Consider the following 21697-nt stretch of genomic DNA (forward strand, 5'->3'; position numbering starts at 1 on the left):
CGACCACTGCAGAGTCACCTATCAGTGACTGAAGTAGTGAAGGAGCCAGAGTACAGAAGAACTGAGGAGACTGGTAACTAATCCATGGTCCAGCAAAAAAAAAAGAAAAAAAACTTGTGAAGGTCGGTAAACCTCCTGAGAGGAAAAAGGGATTTCTTTTACAGTTATTGTTTTTTTCTTAAAGAAAGTAAGTATTTTGTGGTAAAAACAAGTAAATGACAAAACCCCAAAAGCTCAACGTCCTGCCACTAGCACACAAATTCTACAAATATATGCTGAAAAACAGCAGAAAAGTAGATTTTACACAGTTTTTGCACACAAGCATTCATATAATAAACCTCCCACTGGATATGACACCCCCAAAATAATCCTAGCATAAAAATAATATTTTCACAGAAAAAACGCTTTTCCTCAGAAAAAAATGAGGAAGTTTTTCCCCGGAAGAGTACTTACCTGCCCAGCCGTGAAGGATCACTAGCAACTACCAGTTCAATGAAACCAGAAGAAGGAGTGCACTTCAGCGACAAGAAATTTCTGAAACTTGTGGCACCTAAATTGTCTTTTAATGTGGCTCTGCTTGAGCCTCCAACAGTAAGAAAGCATGGAATCAGTCTTGAAGCTTTGAAAGCTGGCTGGTGGTCATATCCAAAGCAGGATATAACCCAAATAACTTAGTTTTCTGCAACAGTAATCCAATGTTGAACACCGGCCTGCCCTTGTCAGACCTCTATTCTATACTTTTGTTGCTTATCTACAGCTGTTTTCGAAAGGGTGCAGTCAAGTGACTCTTCTCACGCTTATGGACTTGAGTTCTACTTTTAATTACTAAAGTTCATTGCCTCATCTTGGAAAGAAATAATCCTCTATCTGTAAACAGCTACTACCTCCTTTGATCTATAAAATGTAAAATGATTTTAACAAAATATCATCAAAGGTAAATCTCAATGTCTCGTCATACAGGAAAGCAAACAAGATTTTGCACAACATGACTGGTATTCCAATAAATGTTACAGTAATCAACAAACTTGTTCTGGTTGCAAACAAAATTAAAATGTTTCTAACAATACCTTGGGATCAAAATTAACACTGAGAAGTGAGTCCTCAGGATTACGTGTGAGAAGTGGATGATGAAGATTAAATTGGCAAATGTTATCTACTCCACAGGTCCATTCAATATACATTTGTTCTTCATACTGATCAAGCAGTGTTAACATCTCCATATACTTCTGATATACCACTGCTGCTTCTGGACCTTCAAAACTCCTAAAGTGAATATAAACATGTTATTTTACAGACAGATAGAATTAAACAGGTGGAGACTTAAGTGAGTGCTAAACATCTACAAAGCTGGTGCGTATCAAGGATTTACAGTGAATCCTGCCAAAAATTACTTGTACACGGTCATCAAATACCAAAGACGGCTCCTTCTACTACTCTTCTTCATTTCATGCAAGTTACCAGGACCAGTATTCCAATTCCTATCTTAAAAGGCAAAACAGAACAGCATGACGACTTCTCTCCTGAGTTGTATGTTTGTCGACCAAGTAAGTGGACTAATAAAAAATGGAGCACTGTCAGCAATGACCTGGACATAATGGTAACAGACAAGTGTTTACATGAGATGCAGTGGACAGGTTACTCAACTGGCAGACTCCAAAGGTAATAGAGAGAAAAATGTAGCATGCAGTACAACAATGTATGACAGACAGTATACAGTGATTATTAGACATCTGCTAAACTGCGGACTACTCAATATGACCAAGCAATCAGAACAGAAAGAGTAAACAAACTAGCAATACTGGGATAAATATGACATCCAGTGTAGAAATCAAACATTTTTCGATGCAGTGTTCCCAAGACACCCAGCACAATACTACGGTTATGAGAATAATACAGCAAAATGCACTAATATAGAGCTAAATATTTTATTACCATGGTACTGCCTTGGGAAACAGTAAAGTGGACCTGTTTAGTAAAGATCAAGCTACCTAAAGTTTCTTCTTCCTGCACATATGACGCCATACAAAAGACCATCAAATTATTTAAAGCAAGACTAAGAAAGGTAAAGCTGCATATGTACTTTGTAAATGATACAATTGGATAACAAGGTAAAACTGCTAGATAAATGGCGCAGATGGATCTCTATGTCAGATCTAGAGTTTTCACCCAAGGAGAAGTTACTACAGACTGCAGACAGTACTGTTATAGCAACCAAAGTTGTTAACAGCAAGAAATACAGATCTAAAAGGAGCAGGGTTTAAAGACCCTGTGTTTCTAGAGTATAGCTGACTGACTGTGTCTTTCGGCTTTTCGCGGTTAGGGGTCGCCACAGCGGAACTCCGGTCCACTAATGATTGGCAGTTGATTTTTACGTGCTGAGTTGCCAGCCCTAATGCACAACCAGAGTATAGCAAACAGTCCATTTATGCTGTACTGATGAGGTCATAAGGACGAAATGTGCACATCCACAGTTAGTGCTATTTGGCTTTACTGGCCTGAATCTGTCCCTAAAAAATTAAAAAGGAAAAAGTCATGGACATTCAGAAGTCATACAGCTGAAACACTTGATGTCCTTAGGGGGTCATTTGCATATACCCCATGGGCTTCTATTACAGGAGGTTTAAGGTATCACACAGTGAAAACTCTAGCTTGGCTAGGTTTTTCTTACAGTTTTTGGTTTTTCTGGATCACCTTTTTACCTTTATAATCTTTTCAAAATACTGTTTAACTAGTGGCAACCCATTCACGGTTTTATATGAAAGATTTCAGCCAAGTTTTTGATGTAGCAACTACATGACACGTGTGTCATAAGAAGTTATGAAGTCAGGACTTTTGTTAGAAAGGCTTCTAAAATAAAACTGAAGGAATTTTAAGCCTCTTTTAAAATACAAGATCCCATGATACCTCTTACATTCCTGGCATCTGGCCCTTCGTTATTTTCAATGAATCAGTTTTAATGGAAGAAATAAGAGCTCTCAAAAAACTGTCTGGATAAAAAGAGTTTTGTATATACAGCAGGTAAGTAACTTTTTTTGTAAAACTACTAGGACAAAAAAGAAGGTGATCACATATCCTGATAGAGATTTATCAGCAGAGGATCTTAAATTCTACATATGAATGGTGTGCATTGGTCTAGGATACAAGCAGGTAAATGTGCTGTTATGATCACAGTCTTTAACGTTAAAGTAACAACAAAATTGTGTTTCTTTTGATTGTATGGCATAATGTCTATACATGCTGATGTAATCCTAATGCAAAAAGTGTTCAGTTTTAAAGATTTAAAATCTCTAAATAGGGTACTAGTCAGGTGTGTTACCTTCTGATTGTGTTGGGATGTGTATTTAAGTAAACTCATCAGAAAGGAGGCAGAAATATTTGGAGTGGAAGAACAGGTAAATGAATACAAATGGCCAATTTCACCATTTGAACACAGAACCTACGTCAGCTGATCACAGCAAGGAAGTTTGTGAAATGAAACTAGTAAGGATAAGCTCACCTCTACAAAAATTATAGCTGAGGGAGAACAATGTAGAGAGACAAGGGTTTTAGGAGTTTGTGGGTGGTGCTACTGTGTGCCTACAAACCCGGATGCAACATTTGCTTCTATCTGATTTTTACAGAGAAGATTAACATGGATGGCTCAGACTGTGGTAGACATTGCTGTTATCAAGGAAACAAGGGTAGGAAGGGGCGTGACATGGACATGCCTGGATACAGGTTGTTCAAGAAAGACATATTAAGGAAAGATGGGGTTGAGTAGCAATCAACATAAAGAAGAGCAGGATTAAAAGCTAGGTTAAGTGCCCAGGAAGATAAAGTAAAAGAATTGTTGGGTTGGGGGGGATAACGGATAATGGGTTGAAACACAGGTTCATAGGTAGGCACTAGGCTATTGGCCCTAGGGCCTATATAAGCTTAGTCAAAAAGGTACCCTGGCTTTTGCCACCCAAGAAAATTATTTTCCTGTGCCCCTGTTGAGCAGAGCCACAGAGGTGATCCCTGGGGTGAATTTCCTATTTCCCATCCAATCATCAAGATTTTTCTTGAAGAGTGCTAATGAGGAGCTTTGTTTGACAGAGATAGGTAGTTTGTTGCAGAGTATGGGAAGCCTCTGGGACATGAATCTATCCCTCCAGCATGTTTTGTTTATTGTGGTGACAAGGTTTAGGTCCCTACAGCATGTAGCTCGGAGGGATTGGGATTTCTTTAAGTGGGGCATGTTCAACAGCTCTGGGTTTGACATAGCTTTGTGAGATTGCCTCTGAGTAGGCGATATGCAATGGAGTAAAGCTGGAATTTTTTGAGACGGTCTGCATAGGGCATCTGTTTGAGGCCAGTAATCCTCTGTGAAATACTTCTGCGGCCTTTCCATTTGCTGTAGATGTCTTATGAGGTACATACCAAAAGAAGAGTTGCACTCTATAATGTGTCTAATGAGTGACGAGTAGAGAGGAACAATGACCTCTTTTTTCTGGGATGAAAAACCTTTTGTGATGAGGTGTGCCACATAGAAGGATTTCCTGACTACTGTGGTGATGTGATTATCAAAGGATAGACTACTGTCCACCTGTGTCCCAAGATCTCTTATCACACTTTCAGTGTTAAGTAGACTACCACCTATGTGGTAGCTCATGGGTACAGAGTTTTTATCAAAGGGGATGACAATGCACTTTTTGGCATTGAGCTTGTGGCCATGGCTTTGACACCAGGCATCTGTCTCTGTGAGGCCCTTTTGTAGGATGTCCACATCATTAGGAGTTTTGATTATGGCTCCTAGTTTGCAGTCATCTGCGAACTTAGTTAGCCAAAGACCTTCTGTGTTAGCTTGTACTTCATAGGAGTAGATACCAAACAGGAGAGGACCCAGGACTGAACCCCATGGTACTCCACTTGTCACTAGTCTGAAGTCGAATTTGGAGTCTGCTACTTTCACAGTGTGGGTTCTGTCAGTCAGCCAGTTGGCAACCCATCTTGCGACATAGGGATTTATGCCTAGTTTAGTGAGTTTATCCATAATTCCAGAGTGGGGGATGGTGACAAAAGCCTTGGCGAGATCTAGATAGACTGTGTGAACCACCTTACCCTCATCTACGGCTTTGGTGACTGCTTTAAAGAAGTCTATCAGGTCTAGGAGACATGATCTGTCTTTTACAGACCCGAACTGGGTGGGGTCCAGAGTTTGGAGATTACCAATGTCTTTGTTTATAAGTTCCATAATGGTAAGTTCCATGGCCTTGCAGACCAGGCTCATTAGGGTAATGGGGTGGTAGTTCCCGGGGTCCATGGTGGCATCCCCTTTGTGGAGTGGGATAACCATCGCTGTGCACCATTCAATGGCACAAAGCCTGAGATGAGGCTATGATTGAACATGGTGCTTAGGTGGGGTGCCAGTTTATTCTGTAGTTCTTGTAGAACACAGCCTGGGATGTTGTCAGGTCCCATGTATACTGTGTTCTTGGCTTTGCAGAGTGTAGTTTTTACCTCTGCAGCTATGATTACAGGATCTTTGCATTCTTCCAGTATAAAGATGGGCCCTTTAGAGGGTGAGAGGGGGGTAAAGTTAGCACTGAACCTATCTGCCAGGATGTTGGCAATATCAGTTGGTTCTGTATATTTAGTGCCATTGTGCTGTAACTCAGAGAAGATCTGAGTGTTGCCATTGAGATTCTTGACACAGCTATAGAATGCTTTGTGTTGTCTTTAGAATCAGTGGCAATTTTGTTTTCGTAACTAGCTTTGGAGGATTTTATGAGGGATCTCAGGTTCTTACTGAGGTTGACCAGGGAGTTCCTCCAATCACGGGATTTTACACTTTTTTTGCAACAGTTTCTTTCTTCTGTTGTAGAGTTTGTTTATGGCAAGGGACCACAAGATTGGCTTCCTTTTTTTGGAGGATAGCATCTTGGTTCTGTTAGGGATAGCACAATCCATGCACTCGTGTAAGTGCTTATGTAGGATTCAGCAGTCGTACCTCTATTGTCTGTCTGCATGGGTGTCATGAAGTTTGCCACTTCTGTCTTAAGAAGTGTGAAGTTGGCCTTGGAGAAATTTTTTACTGTGGTTTCTCTAATGGGGTGTGGGGGCGGGATGTGGATGTCTAGGGTCATTAGCTTATGGTCAGATCTGACCAAAAAGGAATTGACCACTGGTGTGGAACACCGGTTGCCCATGTTGGTAATTACTAGGTCTAGGATACTGCTGCCCCTGGTGGGGGTGCAGATAAGTTGATCCAAGGCATTGGAATTAATGAATTCCAGAAAACATTGAGCAAAAGAGTTGGTACATGAGTAGTTTTCCCAGTTAATGGTGGGGTAGATGAAATTATTAGGGTGTTGGGCTGTACCCTAATATTTTCCACTGTATTAAGAAATGAGGAGTGGGAATCCTGGGGCATGGTGGGGGATCTGTAGCAAGTTACAATTTGGATTGCGGTCTTGCCTAGAGTTAGTTGCACTTGGATAATCTCTGATGCATTATGCTGAGCAACTAGCCTGGAGGTGTGGATATCCTTAATGAATATGGACGCACCTCCACCTTTAGTGTTTCGGTCCAGGTTAGGTGACTGAAAGGTGTGGTATGAATTATAGCCTGGTAATGCAGGGGTGCTCTCTGGAGCCTTGAATCAGGTCTCTGTCACTGCACAGATGTCGATGTTCTCCATTTTAAGGAGTGCCTCGAGTGAATGAATTCTGAGGTTTAGACTACTAGCATTGAGTAGCATTACCCTCAGATTTTGCTTGCTTGTACCTGTTACGGTGGTAAATTAGTCATTTGAACCTTGCCTAAAAAAGGCACTATAGGGGTGGCAAGAGCCTTAGCCAATATCTGGAATCCCAAGGGCAACAGGTGCAGGCCATCTCTGGTAAAGCATCGTGGTCTGTTGATCATGTCATCCCAGGCAGACAGATACTGGATTCCCTAGAATGACACCAGCAGCTTAGCCAATTGTTGAAGTCAATCATTTTGTCCTTGTACTGGGGTATCATTCTGGGTGATGGCAGTATACTACTCAGGGCTAGGGTCATACCGGCCTGGGCTACAAGATCAGAGAGCTCCTCCATGTCTCTTTTCATGTAGTCCAGGGAGGTATGTTTCAGGTCATTCACACAGTTGCTTGTTGAGACAAAACAAGAGAAGAGTATGAGAGACTGGAGTAGAGACTAAACTGGAATGTGGTAGGAAGCAGATGCTAATAGTCATGGAGAATGTGAATCTGCCTGCAGAAGACTGAAAGATTCTTAGCTCCAGGTCATCAAAGGAGTGGAGGCTGAATCAGGTCTTGGACCACAAATGGTGTTCAGCTAGCTGGTGTAGGACTGTACCAGCAAAACCAAAAACATGCACATTGACCAAACTAAGGCTAAGAGCACTGTGAATGTCCAGGTTAAGGCACTGTAGGTAACAATGAGCATGCCACTGTGTGCTTCAGAAGAGGAGGAAAGTGTAACAACAAGATTAAGATAATGATGTGGGATGTAAAAGAGTGGATTATGTTGTTTGGGGGAGTACTCCAGGAAGACTTAAGAGATTGGAAGTGAAATTAAAGGGGCGATCATTTATGGAAACTGGTCAAGGAAGGAGTACTCACAGGTACAGGCAAGGGTGTAAAGTAGAGGCAAAAAGGTAAAAAAGAGAAGGCAGTTAATGCTGCTACAATGGAATGCAAAGTTAGCAAAAAAACATAGGGTCTGCAAGACCTAGGAAGGAGGGGTAGGGTGCAGGAGGCACAGTGCAAGAGGTGAACACTTTTTCCTTCCAGCTGAAAGTGCTCACACTTCTGTTTAAGTTCTATTATGAATGTCTCTGAGTGCGAAGAAACAGATGTATTAAGAAAGAATATTTAGTTAGTCACAAAGCAATTGGTTACCATTCATTAGAAAGGGGTTATATGAAAGCAACATGCAGAAGACTTGGTATTTTTTTACCTTCTTACAGTTTAAACAATGACATACATACAGTAATAGAACAGAAAACAAACCATAGTGACATTTTAAATGGTTTTCGTGCAGTATATGTGCATGTCTTTTTTTCAGCAATTAACATTCATTCCAACATTACACAATGCTCATCTCTTGTCTTCCCTTAAACCTCACTCTTCCGCATGAACATCATTCTTCATGTGTGGCTTCTACAAATTCCAATTATCTCTATGTAAGCTGCTCCTTCCCATTCTTAAAGAACCCACCTGCAGTTCCTTTATGACCTTCACAATATTCAGTACTTCAATTACAAATGGTTTGGATTTTGATTTCCTTTTTCTATTACTTTTTTTTTTGACACCCAATACTATTAAACTTAGTAAAGCTTTATTATGCCTAGGGAATTCAGATGATATGTCCCAATGTCCCATGTAAAACAAAATAAAAAAAAAAATAATAATAATAATAATAATAATAACAAATAATGATAATAATAATAATTATTATAATAATAATAATAATAATCTTCTTCTTCTTTCGGCTTTTCCCGGTTAGGGGTCGCCACAGCAGATCACCTGTCCGCTCATGATTGGCAGTGGAGTTTTACGGTGTAGAGTTGCCAGCCCGGCACCCAACCTTCCACAGAAGGCACACACACACGCACTCACACCTAGGGCCAATTTAGAGTACCCAATCCACCTACAGCATGACTTTGGGATGTGGGAGGAAACCGTAGCACCCGGAGGAAACCCACCTGACCACAGGGAGGACATGCAGGCTCTGCACAGAAGGCACCCCAGCAATAATAATAATAATAACTATAAGTTCCTTAGTTACAACCATTTGCTCACTCATCCTTTGTGACAAAGTGCTTTGTAGGGTATTTTTAAAATGTGCCAACTCATTATACTTCCAGAAGCCATGTTCTGTTACCTCTCTCCCTCTCTCTCTCTCTCTCTCTCTCTCCCTTTCCCATCACACCTCCAACATTTCCTATGTACCTGAGGGAAAACTTCTTTGAAGTCTGCTTAGAGTACTGCTTGATGTATAATATGTTGAGAGTAACTTGCAAATTCAGGAGTGCTGGGGAGTTAGAATTGGAGACAGTATAAACAATGAAGCTAACTCCCCTGTTTATTTTGTAACTGCATAACAATTTCTCAAAACATTTAAATGAAATAATAAATAACTGATACTTTAAAAGCAGATGCTGACTTAAGAACAATTCTTTCCACATGCCCAACATTTTCTTATACAAGATTGCTGAATCTTAGCAGAGATGTTATCCTTTAAATTTTGCCCAAAGAAAGAGTGGTCAGAGAAAAAAAGCACTCGTGCATATGATGCAACATATATCAGTTATTTGTTCGAGAAGTTTAATGTTTATTAAACAAAGACCCTTTAAAGTTAAACAACTTTTCACTTGTACTCTATCAAATGTGGTATATGCCATTAGATCTACGTGCTTTAGCTCTGTGTCATATATATTTCATATGCTATACATGTCAGGATTCAAGAACAATTACAGTACATTAGGCAACAATGCACTGACATACCAACAGTACCTTGTACTTACATAATGGCAAAGTAAATGGTTTTCAGTTCTGCATCTTGGCCACACCTTTTTAAAAAGGGGATATGAGAAATAATGCTTGAATGTACTGAAAGCCAGAATAATTTCCAAGTATGGCATGTTGAAACTTAAAGGATTGCATTTGAATTGACAGAATCTTATTAATGAACATGAGTTCAGTACCTTATGTTAACTTATGATGTTTCATGTTTTTTCATTGATGCTTATTGTTAGAAAAATGTGTATTTGAATATATGTGAAATGCTAGTTTAAAAACAAAGTAGTATATAATGCATTTTATTCTATTAATCATATAACAGAAAGGTTAAATTCATGTATAAATGCAAGTAGTTTTGAAACTGCAGTGTGGCTTGTAGCAAATTGACCTCTGACCCTGGCAGTTGCTAGCTTAGCAAGTTTTAATGTTTATGCTTTTCACAAGTGATTATCTGCTGGGTCAGGAAATTAAATATGTGAAATAATGAAATCTTCTGCTCTTTCCTGCTGGGATGATTTGGCCTTGTATATGTGTTACTAAGATAGCATGCAGCTGGTGGGAAAGTGTTACAGTGAACGAAGATGTGTATTAGAAGATTGAATCTGCTATTGTATTCGAACTGGTGTGAAACCTTGAAGAAGTAACTTTACAGAAAGACATTATGTCTGACCAGGTGGATAGCAAGGCCGTATTGTTACCAGAGGAAAACTTTTTTTTAAATATACAGCATCAGCAGTTTTTATGAATAGAGGACTGTAAGCTAAAGTGATGTAGATGCCCTGTGACATACCACGTCAGTAAGGTGGGCACAGCTTGAATGTTAAGACTATATAAAATTGTGTGCTTCCTGTTTCATGTTAGACAAAATTCTGTACTTGTACGTTTTTTGCCTCCTGGTGTACACTAGTAAACTTTTGAACCTGAACCTCCTGTGTATTAAATTCTTGATTTTATTTAACACTTATTCATCTTATTTTTATTGTGAACTTGTTAATGATATTCACTGGTTAAGTGTGTTTAAAAAGAAAGATTAAAGGTTTAAAGACTTCACTGGTAGTTAAATATTTATATTAATTGTTACTGATATTATGTAGTACAGTGGGGAATTTAATTTATTTTCCATGCTTCCATTGAAGGTGTTCTGCCAAGAGGTAAGGGGTTTAGGCAGTTCTGTATGAAATAAATAATTCCACAACTTGTGAAGTACCTGTAGCTTTGTGATGTGTACAGCATGATAACAGAAAAATAAGTGGATAAGGGACATGAAATATGACTAGTAGAGGCACTACAGCTCTTCTTAATACAACATAATGATTAGGTGATAGCTGATTAGGAAGGAAGGACACAGCCATTGCATTGTAGGGACTAACTACTTCTGGATCACCAAAAGCAACTGCATTCATACAGAAGGTTGTGGATCTAGGGAATGAATTGTTGGAATGGCTGATGGATAGGGAATCCCACACAGACATTCAAGAGGGCATGAGAAAAGTGGAAAAATTATAAGAGGGAAGGTAGGAATGCAATGGCCGTAGAACGTCAAATACACTTAAAAGGGCAAAACAGACAGACTTTCTGCCCGTTTCTGACTGTTAAGCAAATGGAATGGAATATAAAGATGATAGTCCTTAACCTGGGAATATTTTGGTTTGCACATTCTAATCTATGGTATTTTTTCCTGTGGATCTTATGCTTAACTACAGAAGTGAATAGAGCACAAGTTCCCTTCCTTCTGAATTTGAGGAATGGGTGAACTTGTCTGGAAGAAATGCAGTTTCTACGGACTGGCTGCAAATTCAGCTTTTTTTAATTTCAACTCTAAACATTTAAAGCACAAATGTGATTTCTTTAAACTTCTCTTGGTGTCTAGGAAGCAGGGCTTAGCCTGGAGAATCATGCAAGCAAATTATGTGACCATAGACAATTGTTTTCAGAAACAGTGTTTTAATGCTTAGATTACCTAAAAATAACTATCATTTGTTGCCAGTATTTAGAAAAGCAAGGTTAAAAAAGACAAGCAGTATAAATAACCAATACAGCTCTTCCAGTAGCATGTGGCATACTGCCCTGCCTAAGGGAGGAAATGCCTTGGTAAGGATAAGAGCAAAGTATGCTGCAGTTCAGCTGAAAATTAACTTAATTCACTAGACAAATCTTATTTTGAATTCCTTATATTTAAGTAACCACAAACTCTGCAGTGTAGCTGGATTCACAGTTGAATGAACTGTGTAACTGCCATGCTAATTTGACTTTTACATTTTATATCAAATGCCCACACTGCTGTCATTTCTACATGTAGTAGAGACACTTCCTCAGCCAAGTTCCAGTTCACCGTGGTCAAAAATGGTGTCTATACCAACGATTAATGATTACAATCATTAACTAACAGACATCTGAATTTTGTTTCACCATCAGCATATGCAAAATACTAGAAGACGAGTAACTTGAACAGTAACTAGCATCATCAGCAAGTACAAGCTATGCAGTTTCTTTGCTAAAGAAATACAACAAAAATTATTTAAATAAAATCAGATGATTCAGAAATGTGGCTCATTAGGACAGTTAAAAATGTAGCTATGTTCTCTTATTGTTGCTGTTTGGGACAGTAGGAGAGGAGATAAGCCTGCTTGTGTGCCACTAAGAAAGTGCTGTGTTTTCAGTATATTGGGAATGGGTGTGAGTGCACTTTAAAGCCTGTGTAGTGGAAGCAGGATGCACATACTGATCCTCAGCATTCAAATCAACTGTGTAGTTCTGGTAACAAGCTCAACATGTAATGCCTGTGATTACCAAAAAAAAAAAAAAAAAACAGAGGAGCGAGGACCATACCTGTGGGTGAGCACTGCTGTAAGCTGAAGCAGTAAATGTGCTGCTGAGTCATGGAGGCAGACATGTGAAGGAATGTGCATCCCCCTGTCATGTAGCTACTATGACTTTGCAAGCCCCTTACTGGGGAGAGGTTACATGAGATATGGTTGGGATCTCTTTCTGACTAGCATTGGTCCTTCTCTCAAACGCTGGACTCTAACATTCCAGGAAAATTTAAGGGCTGATAAGCACCCCCAAACAGCTGGACAGGTGCAAAAGACCCAAAAAAACTCTTGCCCAGACTAAGAATGTCTGTCACCTCTAAAAGGGAGTGACAGGAAGGTAGAGAGAAAGCCATTGGGGAAGTCCCACAGGGAATAAAAAAAAAAAGATTTTAAGCATGAGTGATGGCGAATTCAAAGAAAGTGAATAGAATATGCTATAGTTAAAAAAAGTTTGCCTTCTTTGCACCCTGCTGATTCGTTAGGGAAAAAAAAACAAAAAAAAAAAACAGAATCTGATTAGACATCCATCTACACTGCATATGTACAGTTTAAGTTCATACTACACTGCTTTATTTCATTCATTAAATGTAAACAGCGAACACTTCTGCTTCAAGTGATCCACACATAAAATGCTTTGCCATTCAGCTGCATCACTTCAATTAATATCCAAGGAAACAAGTATGATTAATAGCAGCCTAAGCTATAAATTATTCCTACTTCGTTAAGTCCATACTCTCTTCCTTCTATGCTACAGTGACAAATAAGTTTCATTAAATAAATATTACGCTACCAAGAATGGCGTTACCAGTGAAGTTGTTCTACCCGTTGTTCTAATGCAGGAAAGAAAAACAGCAGCACATTAAATGCTATTTCTGTTTACCTTAACAATATGGAAACCACAAACATAGAGATTGCCAAGCTTGACACAATTTTGCCTTTGACTAAAATACATCCAATTTGTGTTGCATAGCCCTGAAATTTCTGAGCATAGAATTCTTCTTAGCACCATATTCTTCTGGACAGAGTGGCTGCTTGTAGATACTACCTGGATACAATACAGGCAACTACTATATGGTTATCATTACAGCTGTTTATGTAGATGAGCTATTCATTCACATTAGCACTATGACAGTGCAAGCGTGATAAATGGATCTCTATTCTTCAGCATTATATTATACGATATCCTTGTTACCCTTAAGCAAAATTACACACAACCAAAATATCCATGCTCCACAAAATAAATTATTCTCTTCATATAATTCCCACATGTGAAATGCATAAAATCACACCACCACCAAGTCAGGGGAAGTGCCATCTATTGATTTTATGCTAAACAGGAGAAAGACAGCTCCTGTCCCCACTGCTATTTGCATTACACCTGGAGCCAGTCGCAAGGAAAACAAACTCTACAACAAATTGAAGAAAAGTACATTCATTCCCTCCCACACACACACACACACACCCACGACTTAAACATTTTGAAACACTAGTAGAAAAAGAACTCAGGGAGGAAATGAAGTGCAACAAAATACGTCCCAACCTCCCCTATAGAGAAAGAGTATTACTAGAAGAATTAAGGAAGAACAAAAATACACGAATCATGAAACCTGACAAGGGGGGTGGGATTGTTATTACGGACAGCATGTTAAATATTGACAAAATGATGGGTATTTTAAGTGATGAGGAAAAATATTCTCGGATGTCAAGAAATTAAATCAATGTATCATATTCAAAAATTTATTATTTTTTGAATGTTCTACTTAAGGAAGGAATTATTGATTTGGACACCTATCTAAAACCCTATTGCAATGGGCTGTCTGGAAGCAAGCTGGTGCAGGTCCACAGGCACAGACAAGGAAGGGAGAGGATGCTGGTTGGAGATGACCACTGTATCTCCAATCCAGACAGCATCCTTTCTACTACATCTAAGACAGACTGAAGCTGGCTTCCAGGATCTGCAACCCAGGGATCCGAAGATTCCAAGGAAATGCCAGACAACTGCGTCACTCCTGTCTGCCCCAATGCCGACAGTGGAGAGTAATTGTCGAGCACTGAGGTGCTGAGAAGGAATGACTCAGAGACTCAAAGCACTGACCCCAACCAGGAAACTGTAGTCCTGAAGTGTCGACTCAGAGACTGCTGGAGTTGAGAAGGTCAAGATATGGGTTTCACCTAGAATTGGCCAAGCCGTCTGACCCGACCAAGGTGGTGGTAAGGCAACTGGCTTAAAAAACCCTAGGGCCACAAGGCCCAAGGAAGGAAATGAGACAGAGTCGGAGCCTAGGGTGGTGGTCAATTGATCAGATCTAGTGAGCCTGCAGGAAAGACCACATCAGCGGCTCCAAATACAAGGGTCTAATACTTGGAAACAATAGGACTGACCAAGCTGAAGAGCCTAAAATGTAGGGCTTAGAGGCCTGCCTACCAGTATAAGGCTCAGAGGACCAAACCAGAACCAGAGAAGGTTAAATCCAAGATGGAGAAGGGGATGATTCTGGGGACAATTCCCTAGGATTAAAGGGTGAAAGAGGAAAGTGAACCCTGCCTGAGGGGAAACCTCTTTTGACAGGAAAGGGCTGGGGACACTAAGCATCAGGGAAAAAACCTTCCCAGTAGTCTGCTCTCACAGCAAACTGGCCAGAAGAGTCGGATCCGAAGCCGGTGTAGATGCTGCTGGAGGAGCTAAAGATCTTTGGACCTTTAGATCTGGCTAGTTAGAAGCAAGGGAAGCTGCTTGTTTGTGATCCCTTTAGGCAGGCTGGGGTTCTTAATACTCTCTCTCAGACCCTTGTCTGACTTACTAAGCAGAGCGCCAGAGGAAGAAGCATCAGCAGAATGCATAAGACCCTTCAGGACTAACTAATCCCTATGCTCACTGACAGCCTTGGTATCAAAGCTGTCATAAATGGAGCAATCAGTCTGCAAATAAGCAGCCCCAAAGGCAGTAAATGCATCCAACATGTGTGTCCTGTGATGAGAGCTTATGGTCACACACCGCACACATTTTAAAACCCTTATCCATGTAAATAAACAGTAACACACAAAAACACCACTACAACAAGAAATCCTACTACAAACTTTTTTTTTACTTAAATAATACATACAGAGAAAAAAATGGCAGAAACAGACCACAACAGTAAAAAAAGTTAAATACTACCTAAACCTAGTCTGTCCTAACCACTACCTAGCTACCTATCAACACTATGTATCTATCAGCACTAAAACTATAAATCTTGGGTAGAAGAATAGATGACAGAAAAGAAAACAGCCAAATCATACCAAAAAGGATACACCTAAAGTGGAGCTCAAGACCTAGCTGCTATCTTGGTAGGCAGCAAACAAGATCTGAGGTAGCTGTAGTGACAACAAGGTACTATTGGTAGAGGAGAAGGAGTAGGAGCTTGGGGGCTGAAGTCTTTGGAAATGGACAATCTCAGATCAAAGCTAGATCTGATAATCCACAGGTTGAAGCCAGGCAGAAAAGACAACTTCAGATTCTGAGATTTTACTTAGAAATAATTAAGGGATTTTATATGTGGTGGCAAAGATCCAGGCTGAGCTGGGATAAAATAATGCTTCATGTGGTGCAGGGCAGCTTAGGACTTCCCAACCTACAAGGTTATTATAGGGAAACACAACTAATGCTGGTCATAGTAAACAAATCTTCAGTGCTCAGATAAACATGAAGAGAGGGGCACAGCTAAAATGGTGTTAAGATGCAGTTGCCTTGGGTACAAAGTATTAGGAAATATGATCAGTAGATCCTGATTGGCCTTCAGTGCTGATATTGCATTTGCTGTCAGAAATTAATTGCTGTGGTGCTCAATGTCTTCTGTGCATTACTGGCATTCGGAGAACTGAAGCACTGCAACGTTCTGTTTGGTGTACAGCATAAATTGTAACAGCTGTTACAATCAGTTTAATACAGTTTAAAAAGAAAGAGCTTTTTTTTTTGTTCCTTAAGCTGTTGAGGAGGGGTGCCACATCAGGGAACAGAAGTGGGCACACTAGGCTAGGTACATCTCCAATGAAAAGTATGCAAAATAACTTTTCATAAACATCTTAAAACAAACAGTACATTATAACTATACAAAGACATGTCAAACATGAGCACAGAAATGCTCTTCAAATATCTACTATTATGGTAACTATCTTGTACAATTGTACTATCTTCTTTCTAGTTTGTCACAAACAGGAAATCATCACTTTAAGGTAGCATTCCACGCAGTACTCTTACATCTAGAACCCAGGATAGACATACCAAAACTTGCCCTCCATTAGACAGAGCTTCTAGTTTATAACATTTTATACTCCATGATGCAGCTTCTGAAATATCTTTGAGCAGAAATGTTTCTAAAATCCCCCTGTGCCCTCACACCCCCACTACTTAAATATTCCAACTCTGAGATCGCACTACAACGAGGAAAAGGGAAATCTCCCATTCCTTGCTGTACGCAGATCTCCGTTCACAATGACGGGATTCCGAAAGTTTGATCATATGGTCTTGGCCATATGAAATTCGATCTTTCAGGATTTCGGCATTGTGAAGTGTTCTCAAACATTACATAGCTCATTCAAATCCTGCCTTCTTTTAATCTGCATTCCTCTTCCAAAACATTATTCTGCATGTATTGTTCCTACAGCTCCTTTTTTTTCTACATAACTTGCTCCTACCCTTTTCTAAAGACCCCATTTCCAGTTGTTTTATCTCTGTTACTATATTCACTACTTCTAGTACAGTTGGTTTAGACTTTGATTTCCATTTTCTAGTAATTATTTTTTGGCAGCCACCATAATTAGACTCAGAAAAGCCTTACTATGTCTAGGCAATTCCGATTCTGTATCAAAGCTCAAAAAATAATTTCCTTAGTTATCCCAATTTGCTCACCCAGCATTTCTGATACAGTTGTCTGCAGGAAATTTTAAAGTCTGTCAACTCTTTACATTAACAGAAAATACTTTCCCAATTAGATTCAATTAGGCTATGAACCTAATTACCTCTTTCCCATCATACCTCCAACATGTGCTATCTACCTGAGGAAATATTCTTTGGAGTCTACTTGGGGTATAAAATACCTATGTAAACACTTCCAAGCAAATATCTTAAAGCCTCCAAAATAATTTTTTCCAAAGTCAATGAAGAAGACTATGGTCACCGTCCCCATCCTCTCTCCTGCAGTAAGATCACCCCCCCACACACACACATGGGGTCATTGGAAGGGGACAAGGGAATCAGCCTTTCCAAGAAGTGTCTGGTTTCTGGCTCTGAAGATGCCAAAGGTAAGTAAAAATATCTTTCTTCTTACACAACGTCTTGGCATGCTTTCTCTTGTCAGGAACAATCTCAAGAAAACCCATTGGCAGCACAGATCAAACTTCTTGATCTGTTTCTGACAGAGATCTTAAGACCTTCTGACCAAGTGCAGACAACTTTTTCCAGACTTAGATGCTGGGAGAAAGGGGTTTACAGTGGGAAAGGCAAGTAAATGAAGCAGACTCTGGGGAAAGCCTATGCAGTGCAGGTTGCAACATCAGAACTGAGACTGGATTGGATGCCTGCAATGATATTAACAATCCTGGCATCACGACCTTAGCATTGACCAGTATTAATGCAGACCTAGAACTAGCACCCTGGCACAGAGCCTTCCAGTGCAGACATTAATCCCAACTCACCTAAAACCAAAAGCTTTAATGTCACCATCCTCAGTAAGATGACAAACATATGCACATGCTCACACTCAAGATGCCAAATCCATGAAGGTAACGTGCCCACAGGCCTCCTACTTTTTAAACCCAGACAGTCTGTCTATATTTACTTCAGAGCAGCCAACGGTCTAATGGAACAGCAACACCACCACAATTGCCACGGCACACTGCTTTTGACTAGAAACAACACAAACAATGCCAAACTAATTTTAAGTATTGAAAGATATCTATAAATTTGTATACATAAGCAAACACTAATAACAATCAGGTAACATGCTCAGCTAAAGCATGAAACACATGACCCCAGGAAGGAACAAAGAGAGAAAATAAAGGAAATCTTTCACTCATGTGTTGCAGAAGTGCTAAGAGGTCAATCAAGGCAAGAAATGAATGAAGACAATAGAAAAGAAGTCATACTTAATAGCTGTCACATTTATAAATGCTACAAAGAATGAAGAAAGCTTGGAACAATTTCACCTTGAAAGTGCAGTGAGCAGCAGAAAAGATCTGGAGGAAAACTGTAGTGTTCATGGATTTATGGGTAAAAGGGAGGAGCTAAAGCTTATGAAAATGTTACTGGTACATAGCAGACTAAAGGCTGGAGATTCAGTTTTAGTCATTAAAAAGATGAACCAGACCATGTCAGAAGCACTTATGTTTAACAGGTGTCTACCACCACAAAATATGATATTTTGCATCATGTCAAGAGGTGGAGTGATGTCTTTCAAAGGTAGGCCTTAATGTAAAATATATTTTATGCACATCCCATCATACCTGTGCACTATGTTTTCAGGAACCCATGAGAAGCTTTAAGAAAGTAAATGTCTAGACCAGAACATTTTGATAATTAATCCAGTTTAAAGTTTGGATGGAGTTGGTGCCAAGCAAGTCAAATGTGCCAGTGCAACTATGACGTCTTTGAAGTTGTAACTGTTTCTTCTATAGGTGAAATTGAAATGAACACACTTCAATAGTTACTTAATACTGCCTTCTTTCAGAAATGTATTTAAAAAAAAATTAAGACAGCATGCGATGTGCAATTACGCCGTTTTCTTCAAATCAAAATATACTTACATGTGATGAATGAACCGAAATTCTGACCAGAGTTTCTGAATCCATTCTTTGAGTTGCTTGGCCCACTTCAGGTGACCTGATACTTGTGGCATGTTCTTGCATATTACAATAGTGTTATCACTCTTCTCTACCTGTGAGTATAGTTAAATACAGCAACAGTGAAGTCAAGCTTGTAATATACCTCGCAACAGAAATTTTGTCACAGAAATATTGCTTATAAGACTGTCCTGGTTTAGTTTCTTGAAAGAAACCTACTTTTTGAAACAACTACCACAAACTGTTTTGCACAGTAAAAATGATAAAACTAACATTCATTTTAATACGCTCTACATTGTGACTTATTCTGTTGCAATGTTATTTTCTGCTGTTCTAGACATGGCAAAGCTCAACAAATGCTGCAAGTAGTGTGCCCTTTACTGCTTTTGTACAGACAATCCCATACTCGGGCACCAATTATTATTGTAAGTTGCTGGTGATAAAGTGAGAATGCACAAGCACACACCCACCAAAACCCACACACACACACACACACACACACACACACACACACACACACACACCCACACCCACACACACACACACACACACACACACACACACACACACACACACAGAGGAAAGACCAAACACACTAATGTCAAAATGTCAGAAACACCAACATACTAATAGCCATGAGTTGCAAAACAACTTCAGTGCAGACCAAATTTCAAGCTCCAAATAAATAAATAAATAAAGTTGTTTTTTTGGAGGGGGGAGGGCAAGTCCCCTGCACACCCAATACCTTCTGATAATTATATATACAAACTCAGAGATCAAACAAATAATAGGTAATGGCATATTCCTCAACCTCAGGAATTATGCAGTGTCGCACACCTGTCAACCAGCTGCTTAGTCGATCATAAGGAGAATCCCTGCAAGCAGTGGCATATTCCATTCAGGGATCCAATGCAAGCCTTCTTTTTGTTTAGATTCCAAGGGAGGTGCTGCAGTATTCTCTTAACTAACCCACTTACTCCAAAGTCTCTTTAGTTCCTCAGACTAGAACTCCCCAGAGGGATGACTCCTTGTGGTAAGCACATGGTTGTGCCTGGACAATGTAACACTAGAAGTATGAAGTTTATGTGCTACCTCAAAACATGTATATACATGCTTACTTAAACCACAAACCTACTCAAAAACAGTGTCTTCTTATCACTAACATCTAAAATGTGTATAGTGTACTAAAATAATAGTCATTTGCCAAGTGTAAAGAAACATATTTTTCTTTGTTACTTTTTAATAAAAAACAGACACAAGCGCTTTCACAATAATGCTTCTTCAGGTATATGGATAGAATCTAAATGACACTATTCTTATACCATTTAATTCTGTCAAATGATTCATCATTCAGTTCTTAAAGGTGAAACAACTTATAAAATGTATTTTAACAACACAACACACTTCTTCTATGCCTTTTTTTACAAACTCTGAGCCCACCCTCTTTGAATTTTCCACTGCCAACCAGAGAGAGGTCAGCGAGCAGGGGAGGCAGGGACCAGTACAATGGAACCCAGAGAGGACGGAGCAACACCAGAAACAAAAGGAAACATTAGGGAGGCTCAGCGAGTCCATATACAATAAAGAAAGCTTTTTTGAACAAAAAGAACTAGTAATTAACTTGTCTACATATAATTTGTCACAGGAAGAACTAAACATTTTGAAAAAAGGTCTGTTGTTTATTCCTACAGCGGACACTAATATCACTGAAACAGTGTTTGATATTAAATTATTTACACATAACCTCATGCTAAAAACTATGTATGATGGTAACAATGATGAATTTAATTTTATGTTTAGAAAACCTAGCTTATATGTTCCTAAACAAAATTCTTTAGTGAATGCATTTGAACAACTTTGCATTGATGATGCTTACATAGTTGGCTTTAAGCACCAGCGAGCCCTGCAGTCGTTGGGGCCCTTTTCCTGGGGGGCCCCCAACCACAGCAAGTTGCCTTACCCTGATATTTTGCAACAGGTCTGTCAAACCAAGAAAAGCTAGTACAAGAGTCTTGTTTGCTTAATAAACCAGATGGGTAATAACTTGTATTTGTATCTGTATTTGTATTTGTATCTCCTTTAAAATTCAAAGATATCTCTGGTTATAGTAACAGTGTTTTATTAAGCAACAAGCTTCACAATTTCATTAAATATTTTACTACTGACATACTACCCCTGGCTTAGTTAAACTCTGCTAGTGAACATTTAGCCCACTAAAACTAAAAACATCGCCAACTTTAGGTATTTGCAATACCAGTTGTTGCAAGGGGGCCCCTTAGCCATCCTTGAATATATGTGGGGGCCCCACAAAAGCTGCTGCTGGTTGGGGAAAAAATGAGAGTAAAACAATTTGTTAATCTCCTGATTATGCTCTTTAACCTGAACAGGTCTGTGATATGACCCCATTAGTATAAAGCTGACAATGAACATAAGCAAGGTAAACACTAGAGAGAACAGCAGCCCAGAGTGACTGTTCTCAGTGCAAACCTTGGATTTTAAGAAAAGCTGATGAGTCTGATCTTCAGGGATGGTTTTCTTTTTCGGGGAGTTTTATAAACACTGGTAGAACACCAGTTAC

At 39.4% G+C, this 21697-nt stretch overlaps 1 protein-coding gene across 1 annotated transcript in view; it reads right to left on the reverse strand.

Moving 5' to 3' along the window:
- DNAH11 (dynein axonemal heavy chain 11) overlaps window positions 1-21697 on the reverse strand; it is a 4606558-nt gene that overhangs the window by 4066696 nt on the left and 518165 nt on the right. The window contains exons 10-12 of the mRNA XM_044065542.1: window positions 19084-19214; window positions 8921-8931; window positions 1068-1252 (exon numbers count right to left, since the gene is read on the reverse strand). Coding sequence (XP_043921477.1) covers window positions 1068-1252; window positions 8921-8931; window positions 19084-19214 — 327 coding nt within the window. The remainder of the gene's footprint in view (window positions 1-1067; window positions 1253-8920; window positions 8932-19083; window positions 19215-21697) is intronic.

This window comes from Protopterus annectens, chromosome 3.part0, assembly GCF_019279795.1.
Source record: "Protopterus annectens isolate FY-2018-M chromosome 3.part0, PAN1.0, whole genome shotgun sequence".
Lineage (NCBI taxonomy): Eukaryota > Metazoa > Chordata > Ceratodontiformes > Protopteridae > Protopterus > Protopterus annectens.